This window comes from Lepidochelys olivacea, assembly GCF_965140295.1.
Source record: "Lepidochelys olivacea isolate rLepOli2 genome assembly, chromosome: 6".
NCBI classification, from domain to species: domain Eukaryota; kingdom Metazoa; phylum Chordata; order Testudines; family Cheloniidae; genus Lepidochelys; species Lepidochelys olivacea.
Window position 1 is genome coordinate 18,987,211 of NC_140416.1, and position 18,675 is coordinate 19,005,885.

Sequence of the window (18,675 nt, forward strand, 5' to 3'; positions counted from 1 at the left end):
TCTTACAGGTTTGGGATATTTATTCTTTAGTGCAGATAATTTAATATCTACTCAGTAGCACACAGAGCCAGCGCCAAATTCTTCTCTACTACGTGGGAGCAACCCCAATGAAATCAGTGGCAATGCACCCATTATCCCAGAATGATAATTACTTCCATAGCCTGTAATGGGTTGTGCACTGAACACTTAGAGGGTTTTTTTTCTAAAACCCACCCCTAAAATAAGAGAGACCACTGGATTAATTAAATCTGTGCTTTCCCAGTGTAAACATCACTCTTTCCACACAGCTTAAAGAGATAAGAATGGGGGGAGGAGGGTGTTCTTGAAAAACCTGCATGTTGTATTTTAGAAATAGAAACATGCCCTCAGATGCTTAGAACTCAAATTACTGTGTTGTTTTGATTACTGGAATGAACTGAAAGCATGCTATACACCTATTCCACACTCAAAAGATACAGACTGTGTTGGTTTTTCATCTCACCAGTGCCATGGAAGGTTTGACATTCTGTTTCTGAACTCCAAACACACATTACCCGACATATTTCAGAACATGTCTGTCCCTATGTGGGTACACAAGTGTTCATCATACAGTCTTGGTCCAGCTCAGCTGACGTAAATTGGCATAGCTCCATAACCTGTCATTCCAGTTTATACCAAATGAACAGCCAGCCTTTGGACTCAATCCACATTATCCAAAATCTAGGGTTTGGGGGGAGAGTGAGTGTATGAGTAGCCTAGTGGTTAGGGCATCCACTTGGTAGGTGGTTCAGTCACTTTCCAATTGTTTATCCCCAGTGGAACAACTTCAACAGAAGAGACTGAGGGAGCCCCACATCAGAAATCCCAGAGGTCAGTTGTTAAAGCATTAAAGAGGTAGGATCTGAACAGGGGTCTCCCTTTCTCCCACTCAGGCAGAGGAGGGACTTGAACAGCTGTGCTCAAACAACCTCCTCTGGCTGTTTTCTGTGGAGCAAGGGAGGTGCCTAACTCATTCCTGCAAGAAACTCTTTAGGCACCGGATTCCTCTCTGTGGATTATTAAATAGATTGGGGCCTCCCTGCACCCCAGACTTCGATACCTGCTGCTTATCTCAGAAAGGGGCAGGGCCTAGCGCACACCCCTGTTGTCAGCATCTCCCATTGCCTAATTTAGGCAGCTCCCCACCTAGCATGCTAGCCTTTGTGGATCACATTCTAAGTCACCTCTTCTCTCCCCATTCACTGTATAGGGAGCCTAGGTGTCTAACTGAAGCTTTCCGGATCACAGCGTTGTTCCTGTGATTCCCTCCCGCTGTCCCTAAAAGTTAGGCATGGGGATGCTCAGTGTGGCACCACCTAAGTTCCTTTGTGGTTCTGGGCCTTAGTGTCTATGGCACAACTTCACAAGCTGCTGCTGCATTATATTCTCAGTCTTTTTGCTGCCTCACAGTCCTCTTATTGTCTTGTCTCTTACATTTTTTTTTTTCATTTGGCTAGGTCCAATACAACCTTAGCTTTCCTTCCTAAAAAGCTTTGCTTCAGAGGGATAAAAGCATGTCTTTGTCTGAGTAGCTAGGAAAACACTACAGACGGCTCTCAGGCCACAGACTGTATTAAGAGCAATATCAGAAGAAAGTTGGAGAACTCTTTTTCCTTATGTTATGGCTTTGGTTGTATTTCATAAGGACTCTGTATACTAGTTTCTTGATACCGATGAGATCAGCCTCTAGGTTTTCCAACTAGCTAACTAAATACAGATTTCAGAGTAGAAGCCATGTTAGTCTGTATTTACAAAAAGAAAAGGAGTACTTGTGGCACCTTAGAGACTAACCAATTTATTTGAGCATAAGCTTTCATTCAATGAAGTGAGCTGTAGCTCACGAAAGCTTATGCTCAAATAAATTTGTTAGTCTCTAAGGTGCCACAAGTACTCCTTTTCTTTTTGTAGATACAGATTCTTCCTTACCTGTAGTCCCCAAATTAGCCATGTATAGGTTGAGAGATTGAGCTAAGACTTCAATTTTGTAGCTAAGTACTTCATGTGCCTGTTGCATCTTCTAGTGTTTTGTGCTCATTCCTGCTCAGCACCTTCCACTTTCTTTTATTCCTAAAGCTCTTGGGTTTGTGGTGTTGAGGCGAGCATTAGCCTGTTCCAGTACATTGTCCATTTGTGTGATCTCCTGACGGGTCATTTTCTGTGCTGATATCAACTCTCAGGATGGTTGACATATCCAGGACCTTAGCTAGGACTCTGGTGCGGATAGGTTGTCTGATGTGCTGTATTTTTTTTTTTTTTTTCCCCCCAGTGCTTGTTTACTGTGACTTACCATTCCCCCACTTTTTTTTTGTTTAGCATAAGGTCCAGTCTCTGACTGGAAGACTCAATTTGGAGTCATAAGGTAGGAAAGTCCAAGATCTAAGCACAAACACAATGGGAGCCCGAGAGAAGCATGTCTTTTGAACTAGATCTGTGGTTTTAAGAAATAAATTACTACTTCCATTGTAGGACCTACACAGAGCTCTAGAGCTACTGCTGCTATTGTCACACTACCCTGTGTTGCATCTGTTCTGAAAGAGAATACACTTGTGTCCCCAAGATTACTTTTTTTTAAAGTGTGTGTAAAACAGGGCACTTGCTTAATATCATGGAAATTACGACCTGAAAAAGCCTTTAGCTCATCTAATCTGGCCACCCCCAACACAAGTGTGCAGGATTGCTCTCTAAGGGAAGAGTACTTTTGAAAAAGTATCTAATGTATGTGACAGTGTCCCTTTAACCATGAAGCCTTAAACAATGTTTTTAATGCATTTTCCTAGATAATGTGGCAGATGTGCAGAACATAAGCTATCCAACTGTGACACACAAATGCCAAACTAATCACTTAATGCCCTTTCCATTAGGATAAAGCATGTGTTTTAAAATACAACATTCCGCAGTTCATTTGGAAAACTGTCAGTAATAAACTTAAAGGAAGTTTAAACTATAAAGATTCCTGGGACTGATCAATATAGCTAGAAACTTGATAACTTTTTTATAGAAAATTGTTAAAGCCCAATGAAAGGTACTGTGGCAAAACTGGACCACTGTATAGAGAAGCAGTTGTGCCCAGTAATAGTCCTAGTTATTAAACAGCACTCATCTAGAAACCAGATTTTGTTTAACCCAACTTTGCAGTTTTCTTTATGGGGAAAAAAATCCAGTTACTACTTGCTCAGCAGCTGAGCTCTATGTGCCAAGAAAGTGAATGTTGCCAAGGAATATGGTCTCCAAATTAGAGAATTATTGTATAATCTGCTCCAGTTTATCTTCTAGCAACACTGTGGCTACGAATTATGTCTAAAATTTGCATGTAGGCTGAAGCTGCATTCTCAAGGGGAGAGTTCTGGGCATGTACACAGTGCAGGACCTGTGCCTCTTACTCTTTGTGGGTGGTGAGGAGGGGAATTGCATGTGGAAACTAACTCTTTCAGCCAGTAGAGATACAGGTACCACATGTTGGGAAAGGTGCAGTGAGAGAAGTATAGTCCTTCCTTTAGCTATAAGACTAAATTGATGTCTCTTCTAACAGCACCCAGAAGTTAAGGGGTGACTATCCTCCAGACTTGTGGTGGAAAGAGTCTTACCTAACACACACTCTAATAGCCAAGATTTATGTGAGAGTAACTGCTGAGGACCTAGTGTTCAGTCCTGCAAGCTGTTGAATATTCTGGCTCTGAGCCAGGAAAGCAGTTAAGTACATATGTTACATTAAGATGTGAATAGTCCCATTGACTTCAATAGAACTGCTCACGTACTCTTAAGTTGAGCGCCTGACTATGTGCTTTGCTGAATCAGGTGGAGGGTGCTCAGCATCTTGCAGGATCAAGGCTATAGACCTCTGTCCTGCCAATACTAACATGCATGCTCAACTTCACTTAAATTGTTAATTGGCTTTAGAGGGACAGCTCACAAGTTAAGCATGTAAGTGTGTACAGGACCAGGGCTATAATCGCTGCTCCCTTTGCTTTTTCCACAGTCAATGTTCTAAACTAAGTTCTAGCAAAAGTCATCTGCTTCATTCCCTGAGGTAGGAAATACCCCCTACTATCACTGACCATGAAGAGGAATATCTGCTCTTACAAAATGACCTCTCTTCTTACATAGTAAGGAAAGTAGATACTATGTTGGAACTCAGAACTTCAGACCCAGCCTCTTCCCTGTACACTAGTGTAGACAACTGTTCAAGAGAAGGAACAATTTCTTTTCAGTATTGACTGGTCTTTTAACTTTAACACCAGGAATAAGGAATTTCAAGTTTAGTGGACACTAAAACCCTATCCAGCAACTGAAATTGGATTGGGGAGAGAAAGGGGACAATACAAATCTGTAATAATCATGAAACAACTTGGCTACATTTCATAAAAAAAAACTTTATTAAATACTGTTACTGGGTGAAAATTTCTTAAAAGTACTGAAGGAAAGAAAAGAGGGAAGGAAAACTGCCTACTTGACTGTCAGGCTGCTGCAAAAAAATCTTCCGTCCGCATTTTAATTAAATTCCAATACTGGACTGTAAGTGGATTTCATCTTTCAAATGCTTCCTTGGAAGAGATCAGTGGCTGGGGCAGTACTGTGGCTGGAAAGTGAAATCCTTCATTGGCTGGTGTATGAATGGCTTGCATCTGTCTAACTCCTGAACAGTACAGTTGGAGGCTTGCTAGTGGTGCCTTTTTGGCCCATATGGCTGCAGTATGAAACCTTCCACCCACTGCTTATTTCTCCAGAGGGGCATAATTCAAGAGCTTCTCAATCAGATCCACATGGGCTAGCAGCATGCGACGGCAACAGTATCTCTTCAATCCTAGGGCGTCCAGGGCATCCCTGACAATGAACAAATGACACAGTGAAAAAGCATTCCTTAGAACAGTAGCATTGAAAATGGTCGTAAGCAACATACTTGAGACTTTAAACTAGAGTGACAAGAGAAATATAGGGGTAGTCGGCAGCTTTTAAGAACCCCTGCTCGGTCCTGGATGGGTATCTTTATTTCTGTTAATGTTCTTTTCCAGTGTTGTTGCTGAGCAGGATATGTAGCTGAAGCCTGCTCTTCCTGTCAGATTAAATCAACAAGGGGGTCCCACTCTTTCTGTGGAACTAAAGTTAAATACAGAATCAAACTGACATTGATATTTCCACCTTGTTCTTACAGGTGGTAAATCTGACTCTGCCTAATTCCCATAGGACACAATTAACTGCTTTTGGAAATCCAAAAGCTCTATGTATAGTTCCGAAGGATTCTCTCCACTATGAAAGACAATGTCAAACTCAACCCATGACAAGTAAGCTGAATGCAAGTTTATCCAGCTAGGAAACCTGTTTTTAGACTTCATGGTTGTGAACATGACTTTTAACTAAGCCCATGCAGCCTGTTTAGGCCCCATTTACATTATTATAACTGAGAAAGGGGACTTGGTTTCACCATTGTTGCAACTGGTACCATAGAGGGGGACCTACTCCGGTTTAAAAATCCGGATGACCAGAGATGACAGCCTGGTAACAGGATGCTGTTTTGAACCTTGTACTGTAACAGCATCCCCACTACTGTGATAAGTCAAACTGTCCAGGATTTTAAGCCAGTTACTTGGATATAGTCTGGTCACATCTATACTAACTAGGAACCCTGCTACTGTTACAGTGGAAGAAAGGACAAGTGTGTGGTTAAGGCACTTGAAAGATGTAGATTAGTTTTCCAGCTCAAAGAATCTGCCAGTTTTCTATCTGTAAAACTGGGGATAATGCTTGCCCACCTCTGAGATGTTTAAGGGTCAATACATTAAAATATGAGGCACTCCTATTGCAAAGATGAAGGCCAAAAGTTACCTGAAAAGAAGCATAGACAAGTCTGAAGCTATCTTTTAATGGGTCACAAATGTGAACTACCTCTGTTCATAAATGGGATGCTTTAGTTGAACCAGATTTTCTAATAATTTAAGCATATGCAATTGCATGTGTGAATTGGGTAATAAGGCAAATGGCTCAAACAATACACACACTTAAAAGTGCCCTGTATTATTTTCCACCTTTTACCTACTCTTAAGTGATGCTAAATGTAATTACAAGTTTGGTCACTACCTGAACCATATTCTACCCTCACTCACTGTACACATCTCCCAGTGGATGTAGAGTAGCATCTGAACATTGTAGCCCCAACCCATGGATTATAAATAAATGTAGTTCAGTTTTCTTCAAAACTGGTTTATCCTCAAAATATATGGACTGAATCCTAGTAATCTTTAGACTTGCATTATTCAGTGCTGTAATAATCCAGTATTTGATTCCCAAAATGAACTTAAAACAAAACTGTGACACTGTATATGGGATTGAATGGGAAGAGCTGCTGTTCATGAACTCTTTGTAATCACTGAACAAAGTCCAGGAAGCTTTTACATTAACTGGATCTTGGTCAACTGTTTGGGTGGATGTGATAAGGACTAAACAATGTTCTCAGAATCATAAGTTCCAGAAATTAAGTCAGCTAGTCCTTCCACCTGTTGGCTTAGGATTGCTCCTACGGTTTTTGCTAGTACTTTATTCAATTTATTTTAAGGTTTTAAAGAGGGGGGCTTCAACAGCAAGTATGTTTTCCAGTGCAAAACAAGTATGTGCAGAAGTTACTCTTCAAGTAGTACATGAGACAGTTGTTATAGTAAATGCATATTTTTGTGATAAGGGCACAGGAAGTGTGGTTTTTATGACTAACGCATCACACTGCATCTTCATACTTTTACAAAGCAGAACACTTTTCAAATGGGAAGAGTTTAAGTCTGACAAGTAACAGTTACTTTGGAAAATTCTGACCTCTCAAGTCATACTGTTCTGACAGTCAGAGCTGCAGAATACAAGAATGAGCTACAAGTTTAGAAATAGTATACACTGTATAGTTTCAGCTAAATCAGTACTCAGAAGCACCAGTTCCTTAGATGTTTCCCTCTCTTCTTCAACCTTCCACAAACCTGTGCTTACAAGGAAGGAAAACATTTTTTTAGTGAGACACCGCAGTTTCTGCCACTACACCAGGGGTGGGCAAACTTTTTGGCCAAAGGGTATGGAAATTGTATGGTGGGCCATGAATGCTCACGAAATTGGGGTTGGGGTGCAGGAGGGGGTGAGGCCTCTGGCTGGGGGTGTGGGCTCTGGGGTTGGGCCAGAAATGAGGAGTTCAGGATGTGGGAGGGGGCTCCAGGCTGGGGCAGGGGGTTGGAGTGCAGAAGAGGGATCAGGACTGGGGCAGGGAGTTGGGGCATGGGAGGGGGTCAGGGGTACAGGCTCCGGGTGGCACTTACCTCAAGCAGCTCTTGGAAGCAGCAGCATGTCCACTCTCCGGCTCCTATGCAGAGGTGTGGCCAGGTGGTTCTGCACGCTGCCCCATCTGCAGGCGTCGCCCCTGCAGCTCCCATTAGCTGAAGTTCCTGGCCAATGGGAGCCGTGGGGGTGGCACTTGGGGCGAGGCAGCGCGCGGAGCCCCCTGGCTACCCCTAAACATAGGAGCTGGAGGGAGGACATGCTGCTGCTTCCGGGAGCCTCGGCACATGCGCTCAGAGCGGCCTCCAACCCCGCTGCCCCAGCTGGAGCGTAGGAGTAGGGCAAGCCCCAGACCCCACTCCCCAGCGGGAGCTCGAGGACCAGATTAAACAAGTTGGAGGATTGGATGTGGCCCCCGGGCTGTAGTTTGCCCACCCCTGCACTACACATTGTTCCATTTTCCTCACTCATTTCTTAAGTTACAATAAGTGATTTCCGTTGCATCTGACATTTATCTGCCCAGACGATTGTCAGAAGGCTGCACACCATTACCTAAAATTGTATGCAGTTTCATTGCTCATGGCACAGTAGAGAAGAGCTTGCAGAAACTCTCCTCACCTTAGGGGATACAGGAATCCATACACCGAAATGGTACAAAAAAAAAAATCAATGTGCGCGCCTAGGGCATGCTCTATTTCAGGCTGCATTTATCATTTGAGCTTCTTTGTAACTCTAAAGCTATGTTTATGCTACAGCTTATGTCAGCATAACTTATGTTGCTCAGGGGTGTGAATAAACCACTCCCCTGAGTGACATAAGCGCCGGTGTGGAAAGCACTATGGCAGCAAGAAAGCTGCTACCACCACTCATGAGGGCTGGAGTAGTTAAGTTGCATCAGTGCAGCTGTGCCACTGTAAGCTCTCTTGTGTAGCTGTAGCCCAAGTTTTAGTGCCAGAAGCCTTGCTTCTGATATTACAATGGTGTAACTTCACAAAGTTGAATTGCTCCCGATTTACACTAGTGAGCTCAGAACCAGGTCCACAATATGTCAAAACAATCTTATCAAGTCTCAAATGTACATTTCTGCCACAAATAGTTCATGGCTTTGGCATTCCTCTAAGTAGAGTTACTTAAACTAAAGACTGAAAAAACAAATACCCTATCTAGGAACTGAATGGTCGTTAGCAAGCTGCCACTGAAAACAGCCATGATAAATAGCTATTAAAATGAGCATTACAAAAAAAATTCTTAGAACCCTGCTCTGTATTGTTACTATAAGCTATAATTAACTCTATACGATGAAGCTACAGCACAAATTGCCATAATTTCCTTCTTGGACCTGCAGTATCTGAGCTCAACAACATCCATTGGTGTGATCTTTCTGGAAGGGCACTTACAAGTACGCACTCCAGGACAGCAATGGGATTTAGGAAAAGTAGTGACTGGGTCTCACTGCACATTCATCTAACACAACTGACAAATGAGAAATAAAATCTCAGTTGTGAGATAAGTCTTTTCTACAACCTTGGCAAAAAGCTCTGAAGAGAATAAAGGGGTGGATTATGAATCCCCGTGTGTTTAAAGCTAGGCAAGGGAAGATTTTAGTTTTGTTTTTTTTAAAACTAATCTCGGCTTCATAGTCTGTCTGGTAAAGCTGGGAGTCTTAAGCCCCAAACCTCATAGAAAGCTGGATTTGTTATAAATTGCCTTAAAGGGAAACTGACTGCAGAATAAACACTGGAAGTAGCAATACATAATGAATTGTCAAATGCACAATACATTATTTTTTTCTGATCTGCCAATTGTACATAACAGTTGGTAAAAAAATTACAAATGATTTTGTGATTTACTTTTAAATGACTTATGAAAGGAAAGCTTATTTCAACGCACAGTGTTATGCTTCCTAATGTTCAAGCAGACACTTAGGATCTGTCTGGTGCATAACTGAGATTTATAGTGTGACTTGAGAGAAATTTCCAAGTTACAGGATAATTCTAGTTCTTGGGCAGCTCCAAGTAGACTATGCTAAATGTGGAGTAGTGTTTTGGTTATCAACCAAATATTGAGGGACAATTATGTGATTAATCATTTCATCTGAAGGATAGAACATACTCCCAAAAACCCCTCAGTCATCTCTCCTAGATGACTAGCAAATTTGGGTGCCCAACCTGAGACACCTTAAAAGGGACTTGACTTTCAGAAATTACGTGCTCTGGCACACAGCTCAAGTGGGTAGGTACCCAAAATTACTAGCTACTTTTGACAATCTTGGCCTCCACTTATAATCCCCTCCTCTTTCATGTATTTTCCAGTTGCAGTCCTGATGTAACAAACTGCTGGCAAAGTTGAATTCAGTTTATTTTTCACCCCTACAGTGTTCATCTAAGGGCATGGCTACACTAGCAAGTACACAGGGGCGCTAGTGGCTGTAAATGTAGCCGCTCTACGCCAATGAGAGAGAGCTCTTCCAGTGGCTTAACTACTCCTACCCCCGTGAGTGGCAGTAGCTGTGTCGGCAGGAGAAGCTCTCCCGCTGACATAGCGCTGTCCACACCAATGCTTATGTCGGTATAATTTATGTCGCTCGGGGGTTGGTTTATTCACACCCTGAATACACTACAGCTTATGTTGGCATAACTTACGTCAGACAGCCTGAGATTGTTTGGGTCTTTACTCAAGCCTCCGATCATCCCTTTGGCGAGGTGATATAACGGCTTTTTTCTGCCTCTATAGCTGAAGGAACAGTGGTGCAGGCTTTGTGGTGAAGTCTCCCCCCTTCAGCTATTAGAAAAAGCGCTGGACAGAAAGGGTAGTTTTTCTAAGTTGCTGAACACTTACTGGCTTCAATAAGAGATGTGAATGCCCAGTACCCCTGAAAAATCAAGTGGTGGGTGCCCTTGCTCAGTTTACAGACAAGACGTAGGGGGTAGGGCTGGTGAAAACTCCTATACCCCTGCGGGAAACTTAACAGGCAGCGAAAGCAGTCAAGTGGCAAACGAGGGCCTGTGAATATTTACGCACATACTTAAGGCACTGCCCCAGCGAAGTCAAAGCATGAACACAGAGGACCTGTCTACACTACAAAATTAGGACAACCTACAGCCACCGCAGCAATTAAATCGGCTCTTGGTGTCCACGCTACCCTCCTTCTGCCAGTGGTGCACATCCTCACCGGGAGCGCTTACTCCGACTGCAGTGGGGCATTGTGGGGCACTGACAGCTGGAGCAAGGGGCATTGTGTGCCCAGGGTGGGGATCAATTTCACAGCAGGGAGCTTACCAGAAGCGAACTGACATTTTTATCAGTTTCATGGCTGCTATTTCACATTTCTTCTCCAGTTCCCATTGAGTCCAATGCCCTGCTGACAGTGCTGGGGGCACGGGAAGAGCTGTGAACCTGGTGGCCGACTGTCTGTGATGGGGCCGGGTCTCCAGTGTCTATATAGACACTGGGCTACCCTAACTTCATTGACCTAAGCACTACATCTCTCATGAAGGTGGCGTTATTAAGTCGATGTAGTGGGCAATTTACATCCGCGGGAGCACCATTGTAGTGTAGACAAAGACAGAGTTAGGTCAATGTAAGATGTCTTACATCAATCTACCTCTGTAGCATAGACCAGGTCTGGCTAAGTCTTTGCAAGATCAGGGCCAAGGAGCATAAAGAAATACTTACCCTTCTGTGTACTCTGCTTGCAGAAGGCCAAGATATGCCTCCCACTTATTTCCAACTATTTTGCCGCAGGTGAAGCATCTGACTGGGATAATCATTTTCTTGCAGTAACTGTCAAAACATTAACCAAATAACGTGCTTGCTGCTTGCGTTTACATGTCGGAATGCATTTGATGCATCTATAAAATATCACAATGGAAGTTCTTCACATAGGGCAAAAGGGAGGTGGGAACTCCAGGACTGCACCACAGCTGGAAGGGTCAGCTCCACCACCCAAGTATAAACATTCTCCTTTTGTTTATTTTAATGATACTACTGGATTGATTAACTTATTATTAGTATAGAGCAGCTGTACATTAGCCTTTCAGTTCAGACACTTATGTTTTGTTGCTTAGAAGTTTCAGTCCACAAGCAGTTTTAACACAACCCCCCTGAGGCTATGTCTGCACTTACCACTGCGTGCAGAGTACAGGCATTACACATCTAGCTCCGCACTGCTGTGAAAAGCAGGCTGTATCCCCATTCCTCACTGTGGTATGTATGACAGGTTTCAGAGTAACAGCCGTGTTAGTCTGTATTCGCAAAAAGAAAGGGAGTACTTGTGGCACCTTAGAGACTAACCAATTTATTTGAGCATAAGCTTTCGTGAGCTACAGCTCACTTCATCGGATCCGATGAAGTGAGCTGTAGCTCACGAAAGCTTATGCTCAAATAAATTGGTTAATCTCTAAGGTGCCACAAGTACTCCTTTTCTTTTTGTGTTATGTATGTATGTACGTACGTACACAGCGCAGTGAAAGGCTCTGGCAGCTTCCCTGCTGCTGGAACATATTCCTATTGCAGGAGAGGAAAGGCTCTGGCAGCGGGATGGTAAACTTGCTAAAAAGAGCCATGTAGGAGACACTGTGGGGCGCCTAAAGAGCCTGTGTGGGGCCCTTTAGGGTACATCTACAATGCCCATGTTACAGTGTGGCCATAGCAATGCTGTGACATGGGCAGCGTAGGGTATGTCTATGCTACCCACGTTACAGCGCGGCCACTGAAGCGCTGTGACGTGGGCAGTGTAGACGAGCTTTATCGCTGCGGGAGAGCTCTCCCGGTGATAAAACCGCCCCACCCCTAACGAGCAGTGGTAGTTTTATCGCCAGGATAAAGCGCTGTCTTTACTGCCGCTTTTCAGCACTAAGACCTTTGTTGCTCAGGGGTGTGTTTTTTCACACCCCTGAACGTCTAAAGTTTTAGCGCTGAAAGTGGCATTGTAGACACAGCCGTACTCGTTTGAGCAGTTTACACCGGTGGCAGCTAGGGAGCCTTGCTCGACATACCTTGGATTAGAAATTAAAAAAAAAAAAAGGGGGGGGGGCGCAGGCGCAGCAGCTGAGTGGATCAAGTGCCACCGAACAGCAGCTCGGCGCTGCAGCCGTGTTAGACCCAAGGGCGGGAGGCAGCTGCTGGGGGGCTGGTTTGCTCAGAGACAAGGTGGTTCACTGTGGGGGCCCGGGCTGCAGCGACGGGGGGAGACGCTATTTCACTGGGCGGGGGGTGAAGCCCAGGTATGGGTTACCTAGGGAGGTGGGGGAATCTCCATCCTGAGAGGTTTTTAGGGCCCGGCTTAGCTCGAATGATTTAGGTGGGGCTGCTCCCGCTTTGAGCGGAGGGGTTGCACTCGGAGGGTCGCTCCCAACCCTGATCTTCTCGGATTCCGCGGGACCCCCGGGCCCTTCAGCTCCGCGCCGCTTCGGGACAGCGCCTGGGCCCCCGCCCCGGCCGCGCACGGGGGCCGGGCCCCGCCTCACACTCACCACGCCGATGCGCTGGCCCAGGACCGGCTCCCCGCCCCGCCTGCTGGGACGGCGCGCGCCGGGCGCGCTCGCTGCAGGGGGGGGCTCGGGGCTCCCTGGCCAAGCACTGGGCGAACTGCGCGCGGGAAGCCGGGGGGGGGGGGCGGCTACGGGTCGCGCGACGCCGGGGCGGGGAGAGACCCCGGTGGGTGTCTCCAAGGAAGAGGCGGGGGCTCCGAGCAGGGGAACCGCTGCTGGGAAGGCGGCGGTGACTGAAAGAGGGACCCGGGTCGGGGCAGGGGCCCGTTGGGGCTCTCACTCGCCCACAGCCCCCCCTCCCGCCCGAGTCACTGGTTCCCGTTACCTCAGCAGGGCCTGCACCGCGCCCGGTAGCTTCACCCCCCACGCGCCGCTACCGCTGCTCCAACGGCAGTTGCCCCTCTCCGTGGGTGATACCACTATACCTGATTTGGCGGGGGGGGAGGGGAGCAGACACAAGGCGCAATGCAACCGGTGATGATAGCAATTTACGGCCTAGCGCGCGCGCGCGCGCGGGGAAATAAATAATTCAGCCCCACCCCGGGCTTCAGGATGGTACATCCCAAACCGACGGCGTCTCGGTTGGCTCAAGAAGGCCTCGTTCAGGGTGGGTTCGCGATTCGCGTGCGCTGAGTGACAGCTGGTGCTCTGGGAGCGTAGAGCGCCCAGCAGCAGCAGCTGGAGCAGCAGAGCTCAGAGGCTGGAGGCAGCTGCAGTGGCGGTGCAGTGTCAGGTACCTCTCTTCACTCCTAATGATTCCCAGGCGCTCTCTGCAGACACTTGTTGCTTGGGCTTTACTAACGGGATTTAAAAGAAGTCCGATTTCACTCCCCCCCCCCCTCATCTCCCACCCCAGTTAGTGCTTGGGTTTGTGCATGAGTGGAAAGTGCAACTGGTGGCTGCAGCTCAGCACCAACAAGTTGTGCTTGCTGCGGGGGGAGCAGGGGGGAGAGGCAGAGCTGAAGAGGGGCTTCTCTCGGTTGCTTGAGGGCATTCACCACCTACTGTTGTTTGGCGGGGGGGGGGGTGAGGTAGGGCAGGGCACGGGTGGTTTCTGTTCTGGGCACCGCTAGTTGTGGATTCCTTTTTTGCAATGCAAGAAATGCCCCTAGATCTCCCGTAGTGGTTTGCAAGGACATGCCCCCAAGGCTGCTTGGAAGCCGTAATGGCCAGCTGAGATTTAGAAACAAGCAAACAAACAAACAAAAAAACACCCCAGAGTGCAAAATCCCGTATCCGAACGTGGAGAGACTTAAAAGATACCCACACAGAAACTGCCCTTGGAAATTAATCCGATCTGATTTCACAGTGCTGTCTAATACTTGGTTAATATAGTGCTTTTGATTCGAAAGGGAGGGAGTCTCTATCCAAGTGAGTGAGACCTGAGAGAGCTGATACTTGATGTACAAAAAACTTACTCTGTACCAATACAAATCTCTCACGCTGAAGTAACCATCTCAAAGGTCAATGGAGGTGCGCCCCAAGGCACCATACCTTTGCAGGAAGGGAATTCGGATGTACTGCTATGCATTTTAATAATTTTTCTATTAAATGTGAAGTTTCTGAATTTGGTTGCCTGCAAACAATTGTGGAGGTATTTGCACAAAAAAGGTCACATACTCTGCCAATTTAAAAACAGACATCAATTATTGTTTGCAAGCAAATATATTTATCTGTGACTAATAGCACATACAAGTTTTAAAAGAGAAATCATTTAAAAAAATCCAAGTTACTTGTCATTCTTTGTTTAGTTTTTACACTTCTCTCCACTTGTGTGAAGAAAATCACTGTGGTTTGTTTTACTTTTGTTTATTGTCAGTTTCACTTCCCTGGTCTCAGTGGTGAATTTCTCATACAGCAGGGGCATGTTCACTGGTTTAAAACAACTGATTTCATTGAAATTAAAACAAAATGGGGGGAGTTCTAATTATTTTAGATTGGTAAGAGAGTTTATTTTTACATAATCTAAACTAGAGCCAAATTAAACTTGAAAATGGCCTTGTAAGGGACAGATGTTAATGTGACTCATGTTGTTAATGTAAATTTAAAAGACAATGTGTGGCCAAAGCAAGAATGTTCCAATTTAACATTGGCACTACTCACCAGTGTTGGCTCATTTCCTTTGTGCCAAGGCAGTAGAGCTCCATCATACACTGTTAGAAAGGCGTTGCAATATCTAGGGAGAAGGGCAGGGAAAGAAAGGGTCATGCCCCACTGAGAAGGAGTTGAGGGGTTGCTGTAAACAAGGTGACAAATGATCTCATTGCGTACCCCAAAAACTAAGAGAATTTTGGTAATGTGTAAATATGGATCTTAAATTGTTTTGTTGTTGTTAGAGGTATTTCATTAGACTAAGTTAAAGATGTGAGGAAGTGTATGTGCTTAAAAAATGTAAACAGGTGTGGCTGCTACCAGCTTTGGGGGCACATCTAGTTGTTTTGGGGGGTGAGGATCGTAGGATAGAGAATCAGTCTGACTCTGGACAATTCTTATTGTTCACTTGTTACAACATTAACATTATGCTAATTTTCTTTATTTAAAGTGGTAATTTTCTGAAGTATCTGAGATTTGATACAATTGTAAGCAGGGGAATAGTCCCGCTATTGTGGGGAACTTTCCTGGCTTCTGCACTACCTCGGTGAAGTGGGCCAAGTGGGCTAGCGAAAGGATCTGAGTCCTCACTCCTACTTCCTTTACCCAGTGGCCTCCCTGCCCTTAAGGACTCCCCTTCCACTCTCCTGTCTGGCAGAGTCCTCGTGACCCCAACAAGGCTGGGCCCAGGATTCCTGGGGGGCTCAACCCCCAACCCTGCTGTGGTCACCTAGGACAGGGGCTAGGGTGTCCCCACTCTGGGGTACTCTCTCTGCACTGGGCACTTCTCTGACCCACTGACCATTACATACAATTTAAAGCAAATGCAAGTTATTTAATCAACAATTAATTTTAAAAACAATAAGGAAAAATGGGAAAGGTTAAAGGAAACACATCAACCCGTTCTGTGGCAGGGACCACCACAAACAGTGTCTCTGGAACATCAGGGCCATTGACAGTCTGTTCCTTGTAAGTCCCAGGCCTCCTTCTCCGGCCCTGGCTGTGCTTCAGGGATGCTGTGGGTTGGACACTTGCTCTGGTAGTGGCCACACGCTCTCAGACTCTAAGTGGTAGGACCCTTCTTCCCAGTGTCGCCCCTGCCCTGTCCGGGTTACGATCCATGTCTGGCCTGCAGAGCCTCTTGGCTGAGGTGTCTCCCTGTACTGGGCCCGCTGCCCAGGATCCCCCTCGCTCTCTCCAGCTCACCGCACCCAGCTCCGGACTGCTCCAGCCCCAGCTCCACCACTTTGTCTCAGCGCTGCTGCTGCTTTGCCTCCAGCTCCCTGGGCTGCCTCTTTGGCCCCTCTGCCTCTGGTTGCTACAGCTCTGCTCCCAGGACAGGTCTGCTCTGCAGGCTGCTGCCCACTTTGTCTGACCCAGGCGATTCCAGCTCACACGGAGGACATCCCTGGCCTCCTAACTCCCTGATGAGCCTGCCCGCCCTGTCATTCAGGCTGACCTGGAGCATTGGCCTCTCCCCATTGTTCCTGGGGACTATCGGTCTCAGGGTCCTGATTTCCCATCAACGCTTCCCCTTTGAGTACTGGGAGCTAGCAACTAAAACACTCCCACTGAATGTTAGTAAGGGGGCAACAGTCCCCTTACACAAAGGAAAGCGTGGAGCCATTACTGCCCGGCATATAAATAATTGTCTTAATGCACAGCTTATGTTAATACATCTTACATGACTCTTATTTTGAAAACACAGATTATTGACCCAATGCGCAGAAACTCCAGACCCAGTTTGAACTGTAGAAGAGCAAATACTTCCATTATAACAAATGAGGTTTGGGATTATAAAACCACTTATAAACAATTCTAAGCACCAACGAAACGACTATGATTTTTGCTGTCCCAGGAACAATAATTATCTTTAGCTGTGAACAGAATGAATTGACTTGGCATCAATGGCAGATGAACTGCTGTGAGTTGTAGATTCTGAGGCCAATGAGAACTGTGTGCGTGTTCATTATTTATTTTTCTCCTTTGATTTTTTTTTTTTTTGGTGAACTTCGAGATTGTGATTTGATACCTGTTCAGCGAGAGAATTTCTGTAGAGCCCCAGTCCTGAACTGCGAAGTGAAGTGTTTGTATTTGCAGGCAGAAAGTAGGAAGTGAGAGTGAGAAAGGGAGGTGCTGTAGCTGGGGGTTCGTGACAGAGAGGTAACCCTACAGGTAGATCAGGGCTTTGCTGTTAAGTTGTGGAAATGTGTTTATTAATTTTAAGGAAGACAAAACTGAATTTTAACCTGACAGCAACTTTCAGACCTAAATTCTCAGACATTTCTTCATTTGTATCTTCATCAAGAATACATTACTATGCTTTAGACATGGTATTAATTTTAACATCTGATCTGTCCTGTGTACACAACCTACCCTGGCTGGGTGAGTGGCTTAATGGTCTAATAGATTTTATGTCCTTTTTTGATCCTGTGAAATTTAAGGATTGTTATGTTCTGGGAACTGCAGAGATTGTTACATCTGAGAACATTTTATGCTGCCTGTTGTGTATCCTGTTGTTCTGAGCGTATTTTCCTGCCAAGCCACAATGGGCTGTTTAAACCATTTGTGTGTTTTAAGAAGCAGAGTTAGTAATTTATGAACCTTGGCACATTCTTATTAGGGTGATTCCTTGCTACTTCATTGGGTGGATAGCTGCATCCCATGGGATTTCCAGCTTCCAGCTTCTCTACACTTAAATATTTTATACGTTCTAATACCAACCCATGCTCTTTGGCACTAAATTGAATTGGGTCCTACTTGTAAAATATCTCCTTTTGCAAGTATTGGAGTTCTCTATGCCCCTAGAAGTGTGTAGTTATATCTCACACGCCAAGAAGTTTTCACACTATACCATTCCCCAGGCCTTCCACCACTTTCAGTAAGTGGCAGCCCCCTGATCTTTGTGTCTTTGAACAGTTATTAGAGGTTGCAGGATGCTTCATATGGCTCACAGCTAATGACCCTATCAGAGTGCTCCTCAACAATGAGCATAAGAGGGTCGTCTAGAACAGAGGTGGGGAAACTACGGCCCGTGGGCCACATCCGGCCCACTGGACCCTCCTGTCCGGCTCCTGAGCTTCTGGCCTGGGAGGCTTGCCCCGGCCCCTCCCCTGCTTTTCCCCCTCCCCCGCAGCCTCAGCTCACTGCGCCGCCGGCGCAATGCTCTGGGCAGTGGGGCTGCGAGCTCCTGGGGCAGCGCAGGTGCAGAGCCGTGGCCTGACCCGGTGCTCGGTGCTGCACGGTGCGTGGCTCACTCCAGTTGGGTTGGGTTGGGGCAGTCAGAGGGAGGGGAACAGGGGGATTGAATGGGGGCAGTCAGGGGCGAGGGTTCTGGGGGGGTATTCAGGGGACTGGGAGAAGGGGGGGTTCAATGGGGCAGGGGTCCCTGGGGGGCAGTCAGAAAGGAGAGGGGGTTGGATGGGGCGGCGGGGGGCAGTCAGGGGTGGGGGTTCCGGGGGCGGTCAGGGGACAGAGAGTGGGGGGGGGGTGGATGGGGCAGGAGTCCTGGGGGGGGAGGCGTCAGGGGGATCGGGGGCCAGGCCATGCCACGCCTGGCTGTTTGGCCTAACCGGACCTCCATACAATTTCCAAAACCTGATGTGGCCCTCAGGCCAAAAAGTTTGCCTGCCCCTGGTCTAGAACTAATGGAATTGGAACAGGTGGGGGGATTGTGGACTAGTTTCTTATTTTTGTTTGATTCGATAAGTTGCTTCACTATGATGAGTAACAAAGTGTGACGACCCTCCCCCTAAACACATTTTTGGAGGGGCATCTCTTAAAGCAAACTTTGCCATTAGTGCTGCTTTGTTGTGAAATTGCAGCCATCTGT

The 18,675-nt window shown here is 46.2% G+C and overlaps 2 protein-coding genes across 5 annotated transcripts in view; one reads left to right on the forward strand and one right to left on the reverse strand.

The window, feature by feature from the left end:
• Positions 1-4,368: 4,368 nt before the first annotated feature.
• On the reverse strand, positions 4,369-13,244 carry POLR2L (RNA polymerase II, I and III subunit L). 3 transcript variants are annotated; one of them, XM_084632561.1, is made up of 3 exons: positions 13,178-13,244; positions 10,936-11,043; positions 4,369-4,839 (listed from the first exon to the last, which is right to left on the reverse strand). In XM_084632561.1, exons 2-3 carry the CDS (start codon positions 11,028-11,030, stop codon positions 4,731-4,733), a joined length of 204 nt encoding a protein of 67 aa, XP_084488687.1. In that variant the 5' UTR covers positions 11,031-11,043; positions 13,178-13,244; the 3' UTR covers positions 4,369-4,730. The 3 variants fall into 3 exon arrangements, with proteins under 3 accessions (XP_084488687.1, XP_084488685.1, XP_084488686.1); XM_084632559.1 differs by having other exon boundaries at positions 13,078-13,223; XM_084632560.1 differs by lacking the exon at positions 13,178-13,244 and adding an exon at positions 12,735-12,862.
• Positions 13,245-13,317: 73 nt separating this feature from the next.
• The window catches only part of TSPAN4 (tetraspanin 4), a 658,755-nt gene continuing 653,397 nt past the window's right edge, over positions 13,318-18,675 (forward strand). For both annotated transcript variants that reach the window (XM_084632554.1, XM_084632553.1), the window contains exon 1: positions 13,318-13,485. The gene's annotated coding sequence lies outside the window, so the exon portion shown is untranslated. The remainder of the gene's footprint in view (positions 13,486-18,675) is intronic.